This window comes from Pollicipes pollicipes, unplaced genomic scaffold, assembly GCF_011947565.3.
Source record: "Pollicipes pollicipes isolate AB1234 unplaced genomic scaffold, Ppol_2.1 Scaffold_6686;HRSCAF=7923_pilon_pilon_pilon, whole genome shotgun sequence".
Classification (NCBI taxonomy): Eukaryota; Metazoa; Arthropoda; class Thecostraca; order Pollicipedomorpha; family Pollicipedidae; genus Pollicipes; species Pollicipes pollicipes.
In genome coordinates this window covers 19,693,320-19,716,032 of record NW_023596921.1, presented here as the reverse complement: position 1 = coordinate 19,716,032, position 22,713 = coordinate 19,693,320, and the positions used below count along the sequence as shown (strand labels likewise).

Below are 22,713 nucleotides of genomic sequence, written 5' to 3'. Positions count from 1 at the left end.
CTTAGAAGCAGTTATCTAGGTTCTGGGGGCCGTTAGAGACCAGCCTGGAATCTGACCTTGTTTGACCTTAATTCACCCAAAAGTCATGACCTGAGAACTTCAAAATTTAGCATTGGAATCTGACCTTGTTTGACCTTAATTCACCCAAAAGTCATGACCTGAGAACTTCAAAATTTAGCATAAGTGAGTTAACGTACAGGTCAATACACCATATGAATTTGGTGTATCTAGCTCTCTTTCTTCCCGAGATCTCAGGGGGGTTAAATTGACCCCTCACCAATGTAATGACCCCCAGTCAATGTAAACAGAATTGATTTCACGGTAGCTTCTAGTTTCTGATCTAGTTACAATGAAAAAATTACTATGAAACGAAGAAAACCGTATACCTTGTAACGAGTAAACGGTATCCGGGGATCTTTTTTGTGGGGGTCACCATAACGGGGGTTTTGTCAACCTTGTGTTCCTCTTAGCAAGGCTCTGGCTTCCCCCTGTCTACACATGTAATCAGATCAAGTCATCTACGTTGAATGACGGGCGATTAAATGTCCGTTGGGTCAATTCATACCTAAAGAAGGCAGCCTCCCGGCAGCATTTTTCTGGTGTGGTGTGGTGTGGTGTAGGGGAAGATAATTCGGAAAAAGATGCTGTTGCAGGTGTCCAACACGTGTTTTACATCCCAATTAGTGGCAATGCTGATTCAGTGCTGTGCAACAAAGCAGTCATACCATCAGTTCGCGGTCAGTCATTCGGAGACAGCCGGGCCAGGACAGTGGCCACTGACGCGCGGACGGGAGCAGGGCTCAGACACGGAATATATGACAGAAGAACTTCATTCTGTGGCCTGGTTTTCAAAGGAGAATCTTCAATTCTATGGCTTTTGTCATAAGGACTTCGTCAGTTTCAAGCTTTCGAATCTGTTTCCGCCTAAAATGCCGCAACAAGCCTTATCTCTTAAAAGGCAGTCAGCGAAATGAAGGCGCATGCAAAATCTGCTATGTTGTGAGCCATCAATTCACTTTTCAAAATTATCACCAGCCTATGCGTAGGCCATATTTTGGCATCTAACCTGTGGAGACAGATGCCTCCTCAATAGTCCAAAATGCCTACCTACCCGCTCGTGGACTTTTGACTCCCCAGGAAAGACAACGTTGAAATGGACGAATGATATTGGAAAGCTGGATAGCCTTATCTCCCGAATAGCACAAATGAGTCGGATAGGCAAGAGTGTGCACCAGAGAGAATCGGCTCTAGATGCATATCCAGAATAGCAGTCACTACATTTGAATAAAGAGCGATAACCTCCATCTTTACCCCTCCCTCTCCCCGGTCATCAGGCTTGTTTTCCAGAAAAGTTTCTGAAGTGCTCCCTGAGCTTGCCCCCCCTCCCCCCACTTTTTGAAACATTCCTATGCCTATGCTTGGGAGCGCGCATGTTCAAAACCATATTACATAGCTTCTTATCAGTAACTGTTTCTGTATTATGGGCAGAAAACAGTTACAGAAACACGAAAAATATAGATTCTACCTATGCTCTTACATTTCCACCACCAGATTCTTGCGACACTTCTCCGTGCTTTAAGGGCCAATCCGTTCTTATCATCAGTTTAAAAATTGTGCACGTAGATTATGCGGCCAGACTGACTCCTAAATATAACAAATGATGTCCTGAAGCGCTCAAAGTACTTCTTTCAGAAGCATCCTCATTTCCGTCCACCAGTGGGCCACGGTGAAAAGCTAGCCACTGGGATATATATATATATATATATATATATATATATATATATATATATATATATATGTGTGTGTGTGTGTGTGTGTGTGTGTGTGTGTGTGTGTGTGTGTGTGTGTGTGTGTGTGTGTGTGTGTGTGTGTGTGTGTGTGTGTGTGTGTGTGTGTGTGTTTCACATTTGTACATTCCATAACTGGAACATAGACCAGACGCTACCGCGAGAACAATTCTGCTTTCAGTTTATAGCAAATAAGATGGGAACAATATGTGTTAAATGACTGCATGAAATAAATAAGCGGCTTTCTTCATGTTACAATTTCATTGGAGTCTTTTTAAACCGACAAAACTCAGAAACTTGGTCAGAATTTTTATCTGGGTTGCACAGAGATAGCAAGGATTGTACGAATGGAGATTGAAGATCAAAATGGGTCAATAACTTGTATTAACATGGATTCGCCATCTTTCTCTGACTGTGTTCAACATCCAGCCAGAATCGATTAGTGATACATGTTATGTAACGTAGTTTTGAGCGTGCGCGCTCGCATCTCCTCACAACGAAAAATTCGACGTCAGGCGTCAGTCTCCATGGTCCGCGAAGCGTCAGTCCTGCGGCTGACTTTAGGATGTAACCAATAGGTGGACAAAAATGGTGACGCATCTGAGAGAAGTACCTTAGAACGCTTTAGGACACCAAATCTTACATTCAGAGATAGTCCGGGTGTCTATTTCACCCGTGCAGTTTTTAGATTGACGGCAATAACGTACTGGTCTTTATAGCACCGCTGAGTGGTGCTGGAATCCAGTGGTGGAACTGGAAGAGTAAAGGTAAGTCTCTATTTTCCGCGTTCCCGTAACTGTTAATCTGCCCAGAGAACATCCTCAAAAAAGCAAAAGATTTACCCAGTGTATTTTTGATACTGCACAACTTCATTTTAAAAGACATTCCGAAGCATTATTTTACGATGATTATTGTTGCGCGCTCAACGCCCATCCCCTGGCGTTACTTGCAGCGGCCAGCGCCGTTCGGTTTTACGATAACTGCAACCCAAGCCATCGTTGCAACTCAAGCCAAGCCATCATCTGATAACTGCAACTCAAGCCAAGCCATCTGTTAAAGGGGCCTCCTTAAAAACAACACTATTCTGCCCATAGGGATGAGTCTTGAGTACAACAATACGGGGCGCATGGTTCTTCCCGGTTAGGGGCTGAACTGTCCCACCGCGGTGTTTTTTTTTTCAGACGTCGATCTGGCGACACAGGGCGGCATCCCCTTGCTGATCCGGATGCCCTTAGAGGAATATGTCATATCACATTAGTCCGCTTCCTGACGCGAGAGGCCTTTTGACTGTTAACAACGGACCGACGGGTGAGTCGTCATTAACGCAGCATTATCCCTGCTCGTCGCAGGTGGTCAGATAATTGGCGCACGGACTCCAGTTGGGCTTAACATCTGCCATTGGGGCTCTCTTCCTCGCCTCTGCTGAGCAAATCTTCCCTGGCCGATTCGAGGTCCCGTCTTGACACAGAGTGCCCTGTTGGGTATTGTAGGTCCCTGAACGATACAGAAGTCCGATCAATGTAAATCGCGGGCCGGGCCTTGTCTTGGTTAGAAAATGGGCCCCCAGAGCTCACACCAACACGGAGCCAACTGTTCGTTGGGCATGGCCTCTGACCGAAATGGAGAAACGTTGTTTCAGGTGTCGTCATCGGCGCAAGAGATCACCTCACTGACCTTTGAGAGCACGGCCCTATGAGCGGGGGTCCTTAATGTAACCTACTGTCAGCCCTTCGGACCCTTCAGCCATGCCGTCGGGCCCTTCGTCTTTGGTCACAAGAGACCCTTTCACCTAAACATCCTGCCGGCTCGGGGCCACTTGTCACCACAGGTCCCCTGTTCGGCACTGTTGCCCCCGACCGACAAAGGAGCCCCTCGTTGTGTCAGGATCCCTAAACATTGTAAATCGCGGACCCCGGCCTCGTTTCTGCTTAGGGAAATAGGTCTCAAGGGCCTAGAAAAACATGGAGCCGGCTGTTCAGTGTTTGTAGGCTCTGACCGATTTAGACGACCGCATTGTCTCAGGGGTTCCTCAAATAGTGCAAGAGGACCTCTGACTCATATTTCAGACTCACTCTATTTTTGTTGTCTTGTTGTCTTGTCTTGTCACTATGTTGTCTTGCCCCTGAGGGAGCAGGCAGCAAGTCTATATAGCTGTCTCAATGAGAGATCTGCCAGGCAGGTGTTCACTGCTCATTCATGCAAACTAGGGCTGATTTGGTCTCTTGTGGTGTCACTTTCAGTTTCAGACTCACTCCTGTTGGCAACGATTCCCCATGCGACCTACAGGCAGTCTTTGGGGTCCCTATGCCTTCCAACCGGGCTTTTGATCGTCGGTTCTCGTGGGCCGCTCGTGCATCTCTTCGATCCTTATAGAGCAAGACCCCCAGTACTTTCCTTGGTCGGCTCGGGGCCCTTGCGAGCACAGGGCCCTCTGTTAGGCGCTGTGGGCCCCTGACAGACATAAGGTCACGGCCAGTATAAATCACCGGCCCCGGCTTTAGAGCTAATTGGGAAGTGGGTATTCAGGCCCATACCGACACGGAGCCGACTGTGCGTTACAGTGGTACATGATCGATATATAGGCCTATACCGACTCAGGGGCTTCCAATCGACGCAAAGGGCATTGTGACCGTTATCTGCGTGTCCGCGTTCGCAGATGGGGCCCCTGAATAATGCTGACCAGCCCCTTATGCCCTTAAACCCTCGGATCGCACCCCTGATCGTCGGACCCAGTGGACCCTCTCGGCTCTTCGGGCCTCCTCGAACCATGACTGGCCAACTCGGGGCCCCTTGACAACACAGACCCCCTGCTAGGCGCTGTTGGGCCCCGATCAACGTCAATCGTTGGCTCCAGCCTTGTTCCCGCTTGGGAAATGAGCCCTTAGGTCCATGCCGCCGCAGATCTGACTGTGCGTTACTCGTGGTGTCTGACCGAACTATAGGCCCTTATCGGCTCAGCAGGGCCTTGATCAGTGCGCAGGGCCACCTGGCTGGCATTGGAGTGCCCGGTCCTGCGGGCTGAGGCTCCTGAATGGGACTTCCAGCTGGCTTTTCGGGCCCTTCGGGCCTTCAAATCGGACTCTTAGTTGTAGGTTTCAAGAGCCCCGAAGAGCCCCCCGGAGCCTAAAGTGGGAGACATGTGCCCCGTCACCCCTGCCTACACCACTGTTTGTACAGCATACATGTAATTCAAATGAAAAAATGTCACTGTACATGCGATAGATAGGATTTGTATCGGGCTATCTGCTGCTCATAGCACGCTCGTTTGATTTCGAGTTCCATTTTTCGGTCGACCCCAATGTGTCTCATTCAATTCTCGTGGATCGATGGAGATGGTGAGTTGAACAAATACGGCGTCCAATTTGAAATACTTTTAGAAGCGCAACCTTGCCATAAGGACGATTATAGTACATAGGTGATGGCACTTCTGCTATCTGCTTACAACGCAAATGTCACATAAACGGACACCACATTTTGCGTTGAAATCGCCCCTTGGCAGCGCAGGCTTGAAAGCGCAGAGCTAACGGCGGCTTGCCTGTACATAGAGTAACCGTACACCCCTCCTCTCAGCCGGAGAAACCTGCAAACTGTTGGAACTGGGGATCCCCAAATGGCGGACGTTTTCTATTTGCATCGACTAAAAAACAAATTAAAATTTTTCAGTTAAGGAACAACCGATTCTCTCTCCTTTCTGACGGGCTGACAAAAAATTGTGTCGGCATCGTCAGTCGATGCATGACGTCACATAGCATTTTACCTTGTACCACGGTTGCTGATGACAAACATGCTGACGACAGATCGAACCTGTTCTATGGCCTTGGATCGAACAGGGCCGTCGTCGCGGAATTAGCTGGCAGACGCGCCAGGAAAGGTTGAAGCAGGTTGTGGCGGCGGAAAAGGGTTGGTGGTTGGCCGGTACGAATACAAATGTTATTTTATCGTTATATGAGAGACGTAGTGGATGTTTGAGGTGGTAGAACTATGTTCAAATGTCTTGTGCGTCCGTTCACATCGGTGTTATGTAGCGTGCGTGCTATATTTAGTTGCAGCAGACCTTTTGCATAGTGCGAGGCCTACGCTGGTATGTGAATGTCATTGGGGCATTACGACGCGTTCAGCTGCTGAGGCCATATGGCGCAGCCTGCGTCTCACCCAGGCAGGAAGGGCGGGCACTGCGGGGAATCGAACCCCGTACCTCTGGTTTCCAGACGCGTGGCGGTTAACTCAGATGCGTTAACCATTACTCTACCGACATTCGTATGCCAGAAACACCTGATGGTCATTGGTTTCAAGCAATGCGTATGGTTATGTATGTTTGAGAATGAGCAAAACCTGAGACTCCAAACTTAGTTGCGCGGCATCTGTATGTTGTCTTGCCCCTGAGGGAGCAGGCAGCAAGTCTATATAGCTGTCTCAATGAGAGATCTGCCAGGCAGGTGTTCACTGCTCATTCATGCAAACTAGGGCTGATTTGGTCTCTTGTGGTGTCACTTTCAGCCTAGCAAGATGTGGGTTTAACACAAAATTTGTGCCCTGTGTCATGCTTATGTGACATCAGTGTGTCACTCAGTGTGATGAACTCAGGCTGGGTCAAGTTGTGATTGATTTTCAAAATATTGTTGCAGAAAAATATTTTGGAACACTTTTTGGTGAAATTGCCTCTCAAAAATAATATTACCCTGAAACATGGACTCTATATGCTGAACTTGGTGGAGACCTGGGACCACATAGCATTTTAAGTACATGGATTTGTGTTGCACATGCACTGAACGTGTGCTATGGGCTGTTGCTGCTATGCAGGCATGGCTGCATTCCTTGGTTAAAGTGCAGGTTTTTGGCAGTTTGTGTGCCAGCTTAAGCACCTGGTGATATTTGTGTAAACTGCTGGATAGTGGGAGGTACTGAGAAACTGGCAGAATAAGGGAGTGTATAGAAGGGAACAAATCATAGCAATTTATGAGCTACAAGCTGGAAAATGCTGAATGTTCAAACTCCAAGTATGTTTTTTGTGAATGGGTGCTGATTATCATCTAACAGTTTGTGGCAACACTTTCTATTTGTTTTGCAACTTGTTGCAACTGAGTCAGGCATGTAACCAAAATTTTCTGCAGGAGATGGGAGCAGCCCAAATTTTATAAAATTGCCTGTTACTTGGGGCAAATGCCTTGAATCAGAAGGGAGGGTTCATAGTCATTGTCTTGCCTATGTCCCCAGGCCTGGCCCAATTGTGTGCTGGTTGATCTTGAAATCCTGCAAGGTTGGCCACCAAGTGGAGCATGTCATTGGGCCTCCCTTGCTGGCATGGGTTTTGCCTTTTATCAAACATCAATGTTTTTCTGTTGTGATGGAGTGAAAAAGTTGGAGCTAGAATTAGCTTCTCTGCAGGTCATTTGTGGTGAAAGAACATGCAACTGGCTTATTTTAGGCCCTGAACTTTGCACACTCCACACTGAAGAGTGACAAATTTGGGGCCTCTGCTGAAATTTCATCAACAAGTTGAAGGTTTTTGGCTGAGGCTTCAGCTACAGTGCACTAATCATGTGGTGATTCTGCAGGTACAGTACAGTCACCCAGCCTCCAGTGGCAATGTCTGAGGGGAGTGGCCAGGCAGGTGGGGCAGTGGCAACAGCAGCCGCACACCCTGGCCCCACCTCCGGCACGGCCGCCGACCCGGACCCGGAGGTGGTGGTGGAGGAGGAGGCGACGCTGGCCGCCAGCCGTGCCCGTGGCTTCCTCAGCTGCGCCCGCTGTGGCCAGCACCTGGAGTACGGCGGCCCGGCGCCGCGCCTGCTGCCCGCCTGCCTACACACTGTCTGTCAGCTGTGTGCTGGTGAGAGTGGCTCAGGTCAGTACTGCCGGTCGCTGACGCGCGCTACAGACTCAGGCTGTGATGCAAACGGCTGATCTTTCCACCTCAGCATGTGGGCTCCCTGTGCTGTCGTGATGGGCCTTTCTGCCATTTTCCAGTGGGCAGGACATCGCAGCATGACTGGCGTGCATCTGTGTACATTGTTGCAACTTGTGACTGCATTCTGTAGGATGTGGCTTTGTACACCCTCTGTAAGGCAGTGACTGATGTGCCCTAGGGGGTGAGGCCCAGTACACCCTCTGGCAGACAGCAACTCTGATGTGCCCTGGGGGATAAGGTCCATTTGTCCCTCTGCCAGACAGTGGCTGATGTGCCATAGGGGATGAGGCCCAGTATACCTTCTGCCAGACAGTGACTGATGTGCCCTAGCAGGTGAGATCCAGTACACCCTGTGCCAAACAGTAACTCTGATGTGCCCTGTGGTTGAGGTCCAATGTACCCAATGTATGGGCGTCACATGATCAGAGCAGTCAGCACGCTCTAAAGCCCAAATCATCATCACCATCATCATCCTTCAGTGTACCTCCCATCTGATGGTGTCTGATGTGCTTCAGGGGGAGAGGTGCAGTGCGCCCTCTGCCAGACCACGTCGCCCTCGGTGGCGGACCACCCGCTGCTGGAGGAGCTGCTGCGCGACACGCACGCGCGGCAGCAGGCGGCCGGCTGCGGGCAGTGTTCAGAGCGGGGCGTCAGCGCCAGCGTCGTCGCCGGCTCGTGCCTTGACTGCCAGACCGACCTCTGCCAGAACTGCATTGATGTGAGTCCACGCGCCGGGCGGCACCGCAGGTGGCGGCAGCTGGCAGCGCTGGTCTGGAGATGCCGTAGCGACGGTGATGCAGTTGCTGCAGCCCGGTGTTGGGGCGCGTGGCAGACAGGTGTACGTCGTTGGCAGATGTGGCATGGTAGTGCTGTTCAGTGACAGCTGTCCTGTATTTTCCCCTCTAAAAGGTTCCACGTCGTTCATGCCCGTCCCACCTGACAGGGTCCCTGTTCTTGTTTCATGTTCTGGAGTCATGCCTTGCAGGCCTGTCCCAGCTGACACAGCCACTGTTCTTGTCTCACGTTCTGGAGTCACTCCTTGCAGGCCTATCCCAGCTGATAGAGTGTCACTGTCTCACGTTTCACGCTCTGGGGCCACCCCTTGTAAGCTTGTTTCAGCTGACACAGCGCCACTGTCCTTGTCTGGCGTTCTGGGGCCGGGGACGGCAGAGCCAGCCGTCCACGGCGCGCCGTGCCACTCAGACCACCGTGCCACTCAGACCACCGCGCCACTCAGGCCGGCGTGCCACTCAGACTGGCGTGTCTGTAGCTGTGCGTTGGCAGTCTGTCGGCCCACTGGCATCTAGGATTTTGCCGTACTTCCCAGCTGGCTGTCGTGGCTGTTTTCATTCCGTGGCCGACCAACAGTGCCAAATGTGTCTTCAAGTCGGCCGAAAACCGGGACGTCCGTGAGTGCAGGTTTTGTGGCTATCCCATGGAAGTAACCGACATTGCCAACTCGGGACGCTCTTTTGACGGCCCACTGCTACGTTGGCAGGCGCACAAGATCACGAAGGCCACGTGGGACCACAAGGTGAAGCTGCTGCCGGACGCCAAGCAGGAGGACCGATGCCCTGAGCATGACAAGGTGCGTCCGCTCACTGCACTGGCGGCCCTGGGTCAACATTTATGTATTTCAAACATAGCATCGTCCATGCATCTGCGTGGGTTCCATTCTCGCCCCGCTCTTCGGGCGTGCCGACTCCAACCGCCGCACTTCATCTGTCGACTGAGTGCGGTCGGCAGTGCCGGACGACTGTCCAGCTGTCGTGCTCGTCCTCGGGGCGCCGCGCCGACCGCCGCCGACTCTCAGCCGCGTGCCGTTCGCAGGCGTTCGACTACTACTGCGACGGGTGCGAGGTGCTGGCGTGCGGCGAGTGCATCCTGTCGGCCCACCGGTCGCACGCCTCCTCCACGCTGGCGGACAAGGCGGCCCAGGTGCGCGCCGCCCTGCGCTCCTGCCTGGACGGCATGAGGTCAGCACGACCACGGCTGGAGGCGGCGGCGCGGCCGGTGTTGGTGTGCGTGGGCCACGTCCGCTTGTGATGGGAGAGGGCCGATGTCGTGCGCCGAAGCAAGGTTTGAGTCGCCCTGTGTGTGTTGTCGGTCTTACTGCGTCGTTGCCAATGCGTCTAGCGCTTCTGGTGGTAATTATGGATCGTCATTTTCTTTTAAGTTAAGGGGCACGTCTAGGTATATTGCTGCTCCGTCACGTGCCGCTCGGTCCTCCGCGGCGTCGTACGGACCTCCTGTGCCAATGTCGGACCCAGCGTCCGTTCCGCATCCATGACAGATGGATAAGTATTATTTTGCCCCACTGGCAACAGGTCGGAGATCGCTTAGTTTGCGCCAAACATTGTCGAAGTCGCTGAAAGAATCTGCCTCTTCCAGCGGGGTCAAGATGAATGTCTCTGTGGAAATCGCCAAACTGAAGTCTCAGATGCTGGAATGCGCCGATGAGAAGCAGAAGAGCACAGCCAGCGTTCGTGCGGAGTATGAACGGTGCGTAGCAATCCCTCACATTGTCTTCCCCATCCCTGTGCTGTGAGCTTGCCGTCGCGCCGGGCGGCTGGTAGTGCTGCTCCGGACGCCGGCCGCGGAGGAGCTGTCGGCCGCGCTCCGCCCGCGCCGACCCCGAGTGCACTCAGGTGACCCCGTGCGCCGCCGCAGCATCTGGATAGCCAGATCCGCCGCACCGTCCCGCGGGCTGGTGCGTCGCGCCGCACCGTGGCCGCCACTGACGCCGGCCGGCCGGCAGGTACCAGACGCTGGTGCGCGCCTTCTTCTTGCGTCAGGTGGAGACGGGCCGCCAGAGACACGACGATTTCGGCCGTGAGCTGGAGGGGCAGCTGGCGGCCGCTTCGCTGGTGCAGGCGCGCGCCGCCCATTGTGCCAACCTGGTGGGCCGCCTGCTGGACAGCCGCCGACCGACCACCAGCGTCCACTACAGCAGGTGCGGCTACCGGCGTCGGTCGGAAGCCGACCTGGGCTGAGCCACCGCGCGGCGGGCGGCCCGGGCATGATGGGCTTGGGGCTCGTGGCTTGGCGTTAGGAGCGCGCTGGGTGGGTGCGAGGGAAGGGGAGTTGTGACGTCCTGTAGTATTTTGTTTTTGGCGTGCATCGCGTTGCTTGAGGCTGCGCTTACTGTAGAACCTTACTTGATCTGCATGTGGAGGTTCATATTTGTGCCCCCCATCACCACCACTGCTGCTTGGCAGAGCTTTCCAACTTTTCGCGATCTGCTGCGTTCTGAGTCTTGTCGAATCTGAATATCAAGGCTGGTTAGATATAGCCAGGTTAGACGTGTTTTGTTTCCCGCTGTCTGTGCTGACCTGTGCTCCCAGCGCCGTGTCGGCTGACCTGCGGCGGTGTTCCAGGCACGTGACGGCGCTGGCCAAGCGGCTGGCGTCGGTAGACTTGAAGCAGCCGGACCTCTTGCCACCCGAGCTCACCATGCGTCGCGTCTTCGGCATAGACCGTGAGCGAGCGAAGCGGGGGCTCTTGGGCTGGTGCCCAGGCGGGCCGGCCATGGCCAGCCGCAGCAGGTTCCCCGTGCTTTGAAATGCAGTTGTGATCAGTGCCGTTTGCGTCAGCGGGCGTGATAGTCCGTCGGGGCCGGTTAGACGTGTGGTGCTGATCACATTGCCGACAGCCGACGTGAATGCCATGTGGTAGTCGTAAGGATGGGGTTAAGGCTCATTCCGTCGGGCAGAGGGATGCGGCGTGAGTGGTGCAGGTGCGCCCAGGATCAGCGCGGTTGTGGGCGAGACTTGTTTCACGTCACACTTCAGCGCTGGGCGCACGGGACAGGCTCAGGCTGTCGCAGTGTCAGGCCAGCTTCTCCAGGCCCTCCTCGCGGCGGGCCCACGTCGTCAGACGTCTCGTTGCTGGATTGTGGCATGCCGTGCACGGATTCGTTATTGCATTTCAGTAATGTCGCCTGGGCGGGGCCCCGCGGCCGGCTCTCGCTGCCGAGCGATGGTGCGGTGCTGGCGACCGGTGCCCGCAGCTGCCGTCCGCTCCTCCGCGCGCACAGCCGCTCACAGTCGCTGGTGTCTCCCGGCTGACCGGCAGGCGTCGGCGACCTCATGACGGTGCTGCTGTACGACCGCGGCACGTGTCTGCAGCCGGAGACGAAGCGTGCCATATGCCGCGCCTTCCTGGCGGCCTCGCGCCAGGTGATTGGCTGTCACCAGCGCGCCAACACTGAGTTCGCTATGACCTACATGAAGCTGATGTTCCGCAGCGTGGCGCGACTGCCGCACGTCTCGGCCGAGCTGCGCAGCCTGGTGGACGAGCTGCACCGCCGAGTGGTCAGCACGTTCGTCAGCACTGAAGCCGCGCCAGCGGCCGGAGTGGCGGCCGCGGCGCGGCTTCAGCGTACGAGTGCGGCCGCTGGCTGGCGGTCGGACGGCGCCGAGGCCGGCGTGCCGGCCGCCAGCTGGCCACAGTCGGGCGGCCAGATGTCCGAGCCGGCTCAGGCTTGGAGGCAGCAGCAGCGGCAGCACCAACCGCGACAGCAACAACAGCCATCGGTGCAGCTGCCGGAGCAACAGCGGCAGCGACAACAGCAGCAACAGCAGCAGCGACAACAGTGGTCAGTGCAGCCGCCGGGGCAGCCGCCAGGGCGACAGCAACGGCAGCAGCAACATCAGTCGGAGCAGCCGCCACAGCAGCAACAGCAGCTAGAGCAGCAGAAGCGTCGTCGTAAACAGCAGCCCACCCAGTGGCCGCCGCCGGAGCTGAGCCCGACAGACCTAGCAGCGGAGGACAGTGACGACCCATTAGTGGTGTGGAGCTCAGACCCCAGATCACAGCGGACATCTGGGGAGCGGGCGCACCGAGCGGGCGAGCGGCCCCTGCCGTCCGTTAGCCTGTCGGGGTCCAGGCGCGATGATCGTGCAGCGGAAGAGACGGCGCAGGTGAGGGACGCGGGAGATGGGGCGCCGGAGGTGCGTGCGCGTTAGTCGAGCTGTTTTGTCAACTTTAAAAAGGAGTTGGAAGTTTTACGCTTCGGAGCCGCGAAAGAGACGCGTCGTACTGACTTGCGGTCTTGTGCGGTGAGTTTTGCATGTGCCTTACGTAGTGGCAAAAAGCGCACAGCGCTCAGCCACAAACCCCGCTTGTCTGCAACGTGCTTAAAACATGACTTTATTGCAGATAAGTCTTCCGGCACCCAGCGCGGGGAGCGTACCACCAGTGTGCACCGCCTCGCTCGCTACCACCGCGCCGGCCCCGTCCGGGCGGCAGCAGGTCCAGCCGGCTGCCGCCGCCGGCCCAGCGCCAGCTCGGTCAGTCCAGCCGCCTGTCGCCGCCGGCGTGCTGGTTCCGAACGCGTCTTCGTCGTTGTCAGCTTCCATCCCGCCATCAGCTGCGCTGTCGGGTCTGCCGCGCGCCGCCCGAGCCTCCAGTGTGCCGTCGGCTCTGGCGCCGGCCGCTGTCGACGACGGGCAGCAGGACGTGGCGAGTTCGCACGTGCCGGTGCTTACGCCCGGCACCGAGGCGGCGGTACAGGCGCTGCTGGTGGAGCCCGATCGCCTCCAACTGGGCGCGGGTGGCGAGGCCGACGACAGCGACGTGTTCGTCGACAGCAAGGTGCATGTGCTGGAGAACGCGGTGGACGCACAGGCCGTCGCGAACGCGCCGGCTTGCAAGCGCAGGAGGAGCGAAGGGACGAACGTGGCCAGCGTGCGCGCGCGCCCGCGCCCGCTGGTCGTCCTCACGACCCAGCGGACGGGCCGGGAGCGAGGCCGGGGAAGAGGTCGGGGGCGTGGACGAGGCGGCGCCTCCGCCGCGCACCACACTCCCACTCTGCCCCAAGAGCACAGGGCCCTGGTGTCGCCGCCGCCCGCGCTGCCGGCCCTGGATGCGGGCGCGCGCCAGATGGTGATCGTGCACATGCCGGTGCTGGTGTCGGGCGACGTGGCGGCGGAGCATGCGCCGGCGAGCGCGTCCGGTCACAGCCAGCCGGGCTCGAACGACGAGGTGTGGCGCAGCGTGGCGCTGGACTGGGGCACAGACGACGACAATGCTGTGTTCGTCGACAGCAAGGTGGACGTGCTGGAGAACGTGGTGACGACAGAGCCAGCCGCGGTCACCGCCGAGCCCGCCTGGAAGGCTGCGCTCCGGCAGAAGATCCAGAAATCGATGGCCCTGCTGCACGCGCGAGAGGGAGGCGGGGCCGCGGGCGAGCCGACTCGCAAGCGTCGGAGGAGCGAGGAGTCGGGTGTGGGAAGAGCGCGGGCGCGCCTGATGGACACCCTCTCGCGCCAACGGACGGGCGGGGAGCGGGGCTGGGGGCGCGGACGAGGTCGGGGACGCGGACTCGGGCGGGGTCGGGGAAGAGGTCGGGGACGCGGGCGAGGTGGCGCCGCCGCCATACGGCACGGTCCTGATCAATCTCAGCAGCCGAGGGACGCGACAGCCGTCTGGGGGTGCTGCCCGGAGGCGGGCCGAGGACGGCGGGAGGAGGCCGCCGCCCCGGGGCACGGTCCGAACCGAACCGCGGAACGCACGGAGCTGGTCGCCGCCCCCGACCGCCGCGCTGAAGCGGACCGGGTGCGGCGGGAAGTTGGCGCGGTCGCGGACCTGCCCTCGGAGCCGCAGTCCGGCCGGCCGCCGGAGGAGCGCGGTCGCACCCAGAAGCGGCCGCTGAGCCCGGCGCCGCCGCCGCCGCCGCCGCCGCCGCCGCCGCAGCCGCAGCCGCAGCCGCAGCCGCAGCCGCAGCCGCAGCCCCAGCCGCCGGTCTGCCGGCCGCCCTCGCTGCTGCGGGACGACCGCGGCAACAAGGTCAGCCGCGCAGGCGTCAGCGTCGATACGCCGCTGCGTGACCTGCTGAACAGTATGCTGCTGGCCGGCTCGGAGCGCGACGGTGAGCGACTGCGGGGCTCGAGGCTCGGCTCCGGCTCCGTGGTGCGTTGTGGGAGCTGGGCTGTGATGAAGTGGTTACGTTGTTTTGCGTGATGGGTTTGTTCGATGGGTAGGGAAGCTGGCTGTGTGCGCCGCACATCTTGTTCAGGCGGTGTGGAACGGAGGCACAGATGGTGCGTGGTGGACGCGCACGTCTGGGAATAATTGCGCGTCTAGCCTGTGACTGCACCGCCTCTTGCAATGCCGGCTTGGTTCATTTTAGTTTCGATGGAATTATGGATGAATGGCAATTTTACGTTATGGTGCCGGTATTTCCTTGTGCAATTGCCAGCGTTACGCGCCGTGCCCGTAGCCACGGCTACTGGCGCCACGGACCAGCTCATCCCGGACGACTGCGCGCCGCGTGGCCACCGTCACCCGCTGCGCACTGGCACAGAGGTGGAGCTGGTCGCGGAGGAGGCGCCTGAGCCGGACCCGTCGGCAGCGGCCGACCTGCTTCCCGCCGCCCCGCCACTGGTCGCGCTGCCTGCTGAGGCCAGTCCCCTGGCGCCACCGGCGCTGCCACCAGACCAGGGCGCTGCTGCGGCCGGCGGCCGGCCGGCGGAAGGGCGCGACGCCACGCCCGCCCGGCCCTCGCTGATGGATGATCTGGCCGTCTCGGACGATTCCTCGGACTCGGACTCGGTTCCCAGCTCGCAGAACTCGTCCTCGTCGTCCTCGTCGTCCTCCTCCGGTGCCTCGTCCTCGTCCTCCGCTCCCGGTGCCCCATCACCTCCGTCGTCGAGCGTCTCGCCAGCGGTGGGCAGTGCGTCTGGCACCGCGCCGCCTGCCTCGCCGCACGTGGTGCGCCCGATGGACGCGTCTGGCGAGCCGCTGCCCTGGAACCGCACCAACGACCCGCTGGGTATCGGGTTTGCGGCCGAGCTGCTGTACCGGCCGCCGGAGCGCGGGCCGGGCTCCCCCAACGTCAGCTACTGCGTCCTCTGCTGGGACGGCGGCGACCTGGTGCTCTGTGACTACTGCGAACGGGCCTTCCACCGCGACTGCTACGTCGGCGAGGTCGAGGACGACGCGGAGTGAGTTGGCGCGGGTGGGATCGCGACAGCTGGTCAGTGATGGAGCGTATGGTCGGTGGGATGGTGGGGTCCCGTGGTGTGGCGAACGGAGGATCGCCGCGTGGTCGGTGGGATGGTGGGTCCCGTGGTGTGGCGAACGGAGGATCGCCGCGTGGTCGGTGGGATGGTGGGTCTCGTGGTGCGGCGAACGGAGGATCGCCGCGTGGCCGATGGGTAGGTGGGTCCCGTGGTTTGACGAACAGAGGGTTGTCACGTGGTCGGTGGGATGGTGGGTCCCGTGGTGTGGCGAACGGAGGGTTGTCACGTGATCGGTGGGATGGTGGGTCTCGTGGTGTGGCGAACGGAGGATTGTCACATAGTCTGTGGGATGGTGGGTCTCGTGGTGTGGCGAACGGAGGATTGTCACGTGGTCGGTGGGATGGTGGGTCCCGTGGTGTGGCGAACGGAGGATTGTCACGTGGTCGGTGGGATGGTGGGTCCCGTGGTGTGGCGAACGGAGGGTTGTCACGTGATCGGTGGGATGGTGGGTCTCGTGGTGTGGCGAACGGAGGATTGTCACGTGGTCTGTGGGATGGTGGGTCCCGTGGTGTGGCGAACAGAGGATTGTCACGTGGTCTATGGGATGGTGGGTCCCGTGGTGTGGCGAACGGAGGATCGCCGCGTGGTCGGTGGGATGGCGGGTCTCGTGGTGTGGCGAACGGAGGATCGCCGCGTGGTCGGTGGGATGGCGGGTCCCGTGGTGTGGCGAACGGAGGATCGCCGCGTGGTCGGTGGGATGGTGGGTCTCGTGGTGTGGCGAACAGAGGATTGTCACGTGATCGGTGGGATGGTGGGTCCCGTGGTGTGGCGAACGGAGGACTCCCACGTGGCGCTCTGCGGAGCATGAGGAGTTATTGAGGTGGCTGCAGCTGCAGCGGCAGGGCCTGCAGGGCGCAGGGCCCTCCGCCTGGTGAGGCCACCATGTGGGAGCCGCAGCACAGGGCGGTTGTATTCTTTGCCTTCGATGGTCATCTTTTGGACACCGTGTATTCTCGCCAAAGCATGAGCTAATGAGGACATGGGTATGAGCACGAGCATGAGCTCACTGGCCAGGCAACAGGCAGCCTGGTCGCGGCGCCCTGACCCACACTGCGCAGCAAACCCTCGGTGCTGTGCACAGTGGGTTAAAGCACGGCCTTGTCATGTTGTGCAGTGTGCAGCACGTGACCGGTCGGACCAGTAGCGTGCGCAACGCCTTGCTCTGCCGCGTCCCCAGAGGCCAGTGGCGGTGCCTGCTGTGTTCGGAGCCGCCACGGCTGGCCGGGCCGGACCGCCCCCGCCCTGAGCGGCTCCTGGCCTCCGCCGACCTCCTCATGGCACGCCGCCTGCTGCTCGAGCTGTATGCCGCCTATTATCCTTGCCTCTACTTCAGGAGCCGCAGTAACTTGGAGGTGAGTGCGGCCCGCGGGCGTCCGTCCATTTTAGAAAGTTATTCTTGGTGAACGAAGCCATTTGCACGGACATGGGAATGTTAGGATTATTGGGCTTGTCCCCTCCTTTACGCACCTACCTACACGAAGCCTGGATTTTATGGAAATACTGTACAGTTCCTATATTGTGTACACAAGTGGGACTGCGATGTTGGAGCTTTTTTGAACGGTGTCTGACCCGCTCCGCCCATGTACGTTACGTTTGGTTTTAGTGCACGCTCTGGTGTCGTGGGTATATTCCGTACGGTGTTACGCAGCTACTGCCAGAGTGGAGGAAACTCAAGGACCCGATCTGCCTGGACGACATCAAGGAGCGCCTGAGCCATGGGAAATACACCTCACTCATGGACCTCCTCAAGGCGCTGAAGCGTCTGATGGACATGATACGGTCCCTGAAGGTGCGTACTCCAGCTGGGATCGATTCTGTGACGTGTCACCGATAGTTTGCCGGACGGCTGCGCGGCCGCGGCCTCCGCTGGCTCACTGCCCGCCGGCGCCAGGTCACGTGACGGGCGCGGCTGGACCGGACAGCTACCATAACGGAGGGGAAACCGTGCGGTGCGTCCCGGACGGCGGCGTATGCCGGCCGCCAGGGCCCGCCTCCAGGGCCCGCCGCCCGTCCCCAGCTCACCACTACTCCCCGGACAGCGGCGTGTTCCGGTCACCACCGCCCACCTCCAGGGCCCGCCGCCCGTCCCCAGCTCACCACTACTCCCCGGACAGCGGCGTGTTCCGGTCACCACCGCCCACCTCCAGGGCCCGCCGCCCGACTCCAGCTCATGACTACTCCCCGGACAGCGGCGTGTGCCGGCCGCCAGGGCCCAGCTCCAGGGCTCGCCGCCCGACTCCAGCTCATGACTTCTCCCGCGGAAGGCCACGCCGGAAACAGGCGACTCTGCTGCAAACATAGCCAAGACAATTTTAGTGATGTTTAACCCAGTGGCATTTGGCTGCCTAATGTCGTCAAAATGCCTTCAGGAGCAAATTACAGATAACCCGTTTCTTTGTGCCAGAATGGGCTGCGAGTGCGCTGAAGCTGGAACATCAATATGCCGTTTTTGACACATATGCAAGCGCGGAATACCCTGTTTTTGATATTCATAGTTCCACACCTGGACTTAGGACAAAAACTGATGGTTTTTGCTAACGTGAAAGCATGCTAAGGGGGAAGAAAAGTCACTTATGTGTAAGTACCACTGCTGGTAGGATAGCCACTGATTTTGAAAGCCGGGAGCTTAGTGTTTCGTAGTCGCTTCAAGAGCTTGCCAATACGTTGAATAGGATTGTCAAAAAGTGTACAGTAGCCTTGGTAACGAGTAAGTAATTGTGCGTGTACATGCAAGCAAAATGACAAGCTGGCATGGAGCTGGAAATCCTCATAACCTCCAGCTCCGTGGAAAGACGGGCATACGTACCGTTTTTCGTCCCTTGCATCTAACTAAGCATTAGTGGATATGTCATGTGCAACAGACAGATGACAATGACGATTGCTCGTCCGTGCTTCATATGATGCATTTCTGCTTCATCCATCGCCGGCGGCGAGTGCTGGTAAAGCGTGCTTCTCTGGCCACGCCGCTCATGCTGTTCGGCGGCGGGTTGGCGGAGGCGCTAAGCCAACGGTGCTGTGTTGCAGAAGGGGAGCGTCGGGAGGAAGTACCTGAAGGAGCTGGAAGAGGTGTTCGACAGCTTTGTTCGCGACCACATGCACGAGTTCTGGTTACAGTTAGACGAATCATCGTCCCGGTAACCCAGCGTCTTCGGCGTCGGTTGGCGGCACAATGTGTTGTGCGATTCCGTTGCGCCCCGAACGTCGGGGCATTGTCGGTGGTGATTCAAAGTATTCTCCCACGTCCGCTGTTACTTTTGTCCTGTTGTGGTTCTGGGGAGATGCCGAACTGCGTCATTTTATTTTTTTAAGCGTTACAGTCAAGAGATTAAGAGAGAAACCAAAGCTGACAATGTTTATGGTGTAATAATGCCTTTCAGTTGTGTGTGTTTGTGGCATTGTCCGCGAAGCGCACGAGGATACAATGGCGGCTGTGGTTTTTCGGTCGCATATCATGGAATTTATATCAAGGGGGCCAAGTTAAGGTAAACGGTGATGCCAAGCCACTGTTAGGACATGCCATGGGGTCGCTAATTACATATTTGCATGACACATCCTTGATGAAACTTAACATTTTCGTAATATATGCGAATGATTGCTTTATAACATCGTTTAACCAATGCCTTTTGTTGCACTGAAAGTAGTTTTCTGGATAAAAATTGTAACCGCGTTAAGCTTCGTCGCATTGATTCAAATTAGTCAAATGCTTTGTGAAATGGAACCAGATTGCAGTGTGCAAGACCTCCCAACAGTGTTCCTGGCTTTGCGCGTGAATGGTCGATTAGTGAACCTCTGCCGGTAAGCTGATCGATATGAGCGCCAAGGAACGTCTACGTTGCGAAGCTCAGTGGGCGTCACGTGGTGTAATCTAGATTGGCGTGTACCGTGACGTCATTGAGGGAGTCGCTGCTGTAGGCTATCGACTCACACGACTCCGGTCCAATAAAGCGCCGAGCTTCTCCGTCTGCGACTGGCCAAGCCGTGAGGTAATGTAAATATCCGCCTGGTGTCTCAGGAAAAATCAAAGTGATTGCAAGAATAATGTGATGCAAACTCCATTTCCTGTGGAGTTTCGTGAAGCCACCAGCATCGGCATAAACTCCGACACGGGAGAATAATGTGATGCAAACTCCATTTCCTGTGGAGTTTCGTGAAGCCACCAGCATCGGCATAAACTCCGACACGGGAGACGGGTGTGTGTCTGACAGCTTCTCCGAGAGTTGGCGCCTTCAGGGTGTCACGGAGAGCATCACCGAGACCGTCGGCGTCTTCCGGGACGTGAGCGGTGGCAGGTCTCCCGCACATACACTGGTAACCATCTGCACCGCGCACGCGACCCCGGCCGTCGAGACGCCCCGAACCCGACGACCTCAATCATCTGTGCCACATCGGCCACAGCCGCCGACTTGTAGAGTAGCTATTCGCATTCTCTCGAGTCGGTGGCTGGAGCGGACTAGGCTGAGCTCGTCAGGGATCTGGAGCGGGGCGGTGGGTCTCATGGGGCGGCACGCCGCACCGGCGGGGCGTTAGCATACAATGGCAGAGCGCGGCGGTGTCCCGAGGCGCCGCGCGTCGGGCCAGCGGTGGCGGCCGGAGGGCAGCGCGGCCGGCTGTCTGAGCGCGGCGCGCGCGGCAGGTGGCGGCCGGTTCGTCCTGATGATGTTGGCTTGTGCTTCCCTGCCGTCTGGCTCGGCTTGCGCCGGGATGAGAAACAGAAGTGTCTGAGGAGAATAGAAAGCATTTCGTTGTCTTAGCGCGCCCGGTCGGGCAGCTGACGTCTGGCCGTTCACAAGTGACCATTCGGCCTTTGGACTTACCGGCTTTATATGCCATAACCGCTTCACTGGCCGCCTCGCCATGTGCGACCTTTAGGCTTCAGCCACATTCATGAGTATCCGTGTAGGTCAGGCCTGTTGCACTTCATCACATGTACTCCGGTCGCCGGCTGTGTGGTCCCTGGCATTTGGCCGTGTCACCTGCTGTCATGCTGGCAGTGCGGTAGGCGGGCATCCGGTGACGAGTCGGAGATCGACGCCGTATTTACCATTGTACGCGTTTCGTTATTACGAGAGACGCCAGTGGCCATGTCAGTCGTGCGTCAAATGACTCGCCGCAGATCAACGGCGAGAAGACGCGTCGGGAGTCTGCTAAATATGTGTGCCTTGCTCGTCGGTGGGTATGCACTTCCTCGCACACTTCACACCGAACAGTGGCTGGCATGTGGACCAGCCGAACCCGAGCTGCCCAGCTGGGTGGTCACACATTCGGATGGGGGGTCGCACGCTGTCGTCACTGTATCGCAATAAGCCGGTCACAACCACGAAGGTGACATCCCGCTCGTCGGAGCACGACCCGGAGGGGTGCGACCGCACAGGCTGGGCAGGCTATGTCTGTGCATGCGACGGTGTCGCGACCGCGAGCCGGCTGCTGCCCGCGCATACTGGCGACGACGGTATGCCGGCCGCTGTCCGCGCATGTCGGCAGCGCGAAGAGACTGCGGCGATCCGGGGCGGGCGGGGGGCGGGGAGCGAGCGGATGGCGCCGCAGTTCAGGTGCGCCAGTCCGCCGGGCCGGACCTTCAGAGGCGGGGCTGCCGACGGAACGGCAGGGCACGCACCACTCAGCGCCGCGGCGGCTGCGGACCTCGCCAGACCAGACCAGACCAGACCAGACGGGACCAGGTCGCAGGCAGGTCCGCCACTTCACTCCAGCTCACCGCGCGACATCGCAGTGCGACTCACGCTGGGTCACCGCGCCCAGCGAGACGCGCCCCGCGGCCGGCCGCCTCCGTCGGCGGCTGCCACGCCTCCCCGGCCGAGCAGCTCCACGCAGGTCAAGGTGCCGCCGTCACTTCGCCTGACCGCACGGAGGTCAACCGAGCCGTTCCGGTCACAGCGGAAGTCATCTGACGACCGGCAGCGGCGCGAGCTGCCGCCATGACTGCCCAGGTGAGTACGATGTCCGTCTGGTTGCGTGCGGCGGCGGCTTCTTCGCAGCGGGAGATCCCTGCTGCTGTTTAGGACGGCGAGGTGAAAACAGACGAGCGCTACTCTCATGCAGGTGTCACCAAAACATGGGCGAATGCTGGTGGCCTTTGGGAACCCGTACAGTAAGTTCTTAGCAATGTTTTGAAATGTCTTTCCTCCATGAGCAAAGCAGGCAGACATTCGCATCACAACTTTTCCACGTCAAATTCACTAGCACTGGTACAAATCGACCGGCACTAGGCTGTCAATTTTATTTTTGCGTTTTGATATGCGAGTTTTTGGTGACTGACAGAAGTATTGACAAAATAGCAGTTCTTTTGGTGGGTATTAACAAAATTAATTATATGTCGGTGTCGTTTTCAGGGCACAAGCGCTGAGTCTAGATCGTACACCCCGGACCGGGTCCAAAAAAACGATATTGGCTGATTCCCAGGCGATTACTGGCGCCTTGATGAGTCAGACAGTGTGAGCCCTATTGCGAGGTAACTGAACGTTCACTAGTCGGTCGGTTTCATGTCCGTGTTTCTTCTAGTTGCCGAATTTTCACACTAGTTCTGTCAATAGTTTTCGCTGGAGTGCACATGAACGGTAGTTCCCATCGTGCCACAATACAATTATGCTCTCGCGCGTCCGTGCACTCTTGTATTTGCTCATTTTCCCCAATGTTTTTTTTTTCTACAATGAGCCCTCAACGACGGCACGAAATCACATCGAGATGCCTTAAACGAAAAAGAGGTTATAAAAACAACAAGCACAGCCCTGATGGCATGCTATATGTCTGACAAAGCTCGGGTCAGGAGTGAGGACAATCCATATTTGCCAGTAATGTAAAACAGTGGATCACAATATAATTTTAATAAACGTAGATGTCCTGGTGCATTATAATAGCAGTGATGAACGCACAGACAAGCCTGCCAATGATCTTGAATTTTATCTGGCCTAATCGGGACCATGATAAATCAGTACATGCATTCCTAAGCAGACGAGGGCATTTCCAGTCGAATCACGGT

General features: G+C 57.6%; 2 protein-coding genes across 2 annotated transcripts; both read left to right on the top strand.

The window, feature by feature from the left end:
• Positions 1 to 5,682: 5,682 nt before the first annotated feature.
• On the top strand, positions 5,683 to 15,032 carry LOC119108017 (E3 ubiquitin-protein ligase TRIM33). The gene is made up of 14 exons (XM_037231601.1): positions 5,683 to 5,702; positions 7,343 to 7,632; positions 8,211 to 8,413; positions 9,194 to 9,283; positions 9,526 to 9,671; positions 10,087 to 10,197; positions 10,454 to 10,648; positions 11,073 to 11,173; positions 11,770 to 12,008; positions 12,315 to 12,617; positions 12,856 to 13,532; positions 13,659 to 13,870; positions 14,498 to 14,566; positions 15,004 to 15,032. Exons 2-14 carry the CDS (start codon positions 7,374 to 7,376, stop codon positions 15,030 to 15,032), a joined length of 2,634 nt encoding a protein of 877 aa, XP_037087496.1. The 5' UTR covers positions 5,683 to 5,702; positions 7,343 to 7,373.
• Positions 15,033 to 15,148: 116 nt separating this feature from the next.
• Positions 15,149 to 19,363, top strand: LOC119107113 (nuclear body protein SP140-like protein). The gene is made up of 4 exons (XM_037230485.1): positions 15,149 to 15,641; positions 16,897 to 17,071; positions 17,368 to 17,508; positions 18,744 to 19,363. The coding sequence occupies exons 1-4, from the start codon at positions 15,205 to 15,207 to the stop codon at positions 18,855 to 18,857; spliced, it is 867 nt and encodes a 288-aa protein (XP_037086380.1). The 5' UTR covers positions 15,149 to 15,204; the 3' UTR covers positions 18,858 to 19,363.
• The last annotated feature ends 3,350 nt before the right edge of the window (positions 19,364 to 22,713 follow it).

What these genes read in the sequence shown, in the direction of transcription:
- LOC119107113 (XM_037230485.1), top strand. Translation starts at nt 15,205, where the DNA reads ATGGATGATCTGGCCGTCTCGGACGATTCCTCGGACTCGGACTCGGTT. An exon ending in GAGGTCGAGGACGACGCGGA is followed by an intron (nt 15,642 to 16,896) that starts GTGAGTTGGCGC and finishes CCGCGTCCCCAG; the next exon opens with AGGCCAGTGGCGGTGCCTGC. An exon ending in ACATGATACGGTCCCTGAAG is followed by an intron (nt 17,509 to 18,743) that starts GTGCGTACTCCA and finishes GCTGTGTTGCAG; the next exon opens with AAGGGGAGCGTCGGGAGGAA.
- LOC119108017 (XM_037231601.1), top strand. Translation starts at nt 7,374, where the DNA reads ATGTCTGAGGGGAGTGGCCAGGCAGGTGGGGCAGTGGCAACAGCAGCC. An exon ending in TGCTGGTGAGAGTGGCTCAG is followed by an intron (nt 7,633 to 8,210) that starts GTCAGTACTGCC and finishes GATGTGCTTCAG; the next exon opens with GGGGAGAGGTGCAGTGCGCC. An exon ending in TCGCGTCTTCGGCATAGACC is followed by an intron (nt 11,174 to 11,769) that starts GTGAGCGAGCGA and finishes GCTGACCGGCAG; the next exon opens with GCGTCGGCGACCTCATGACG.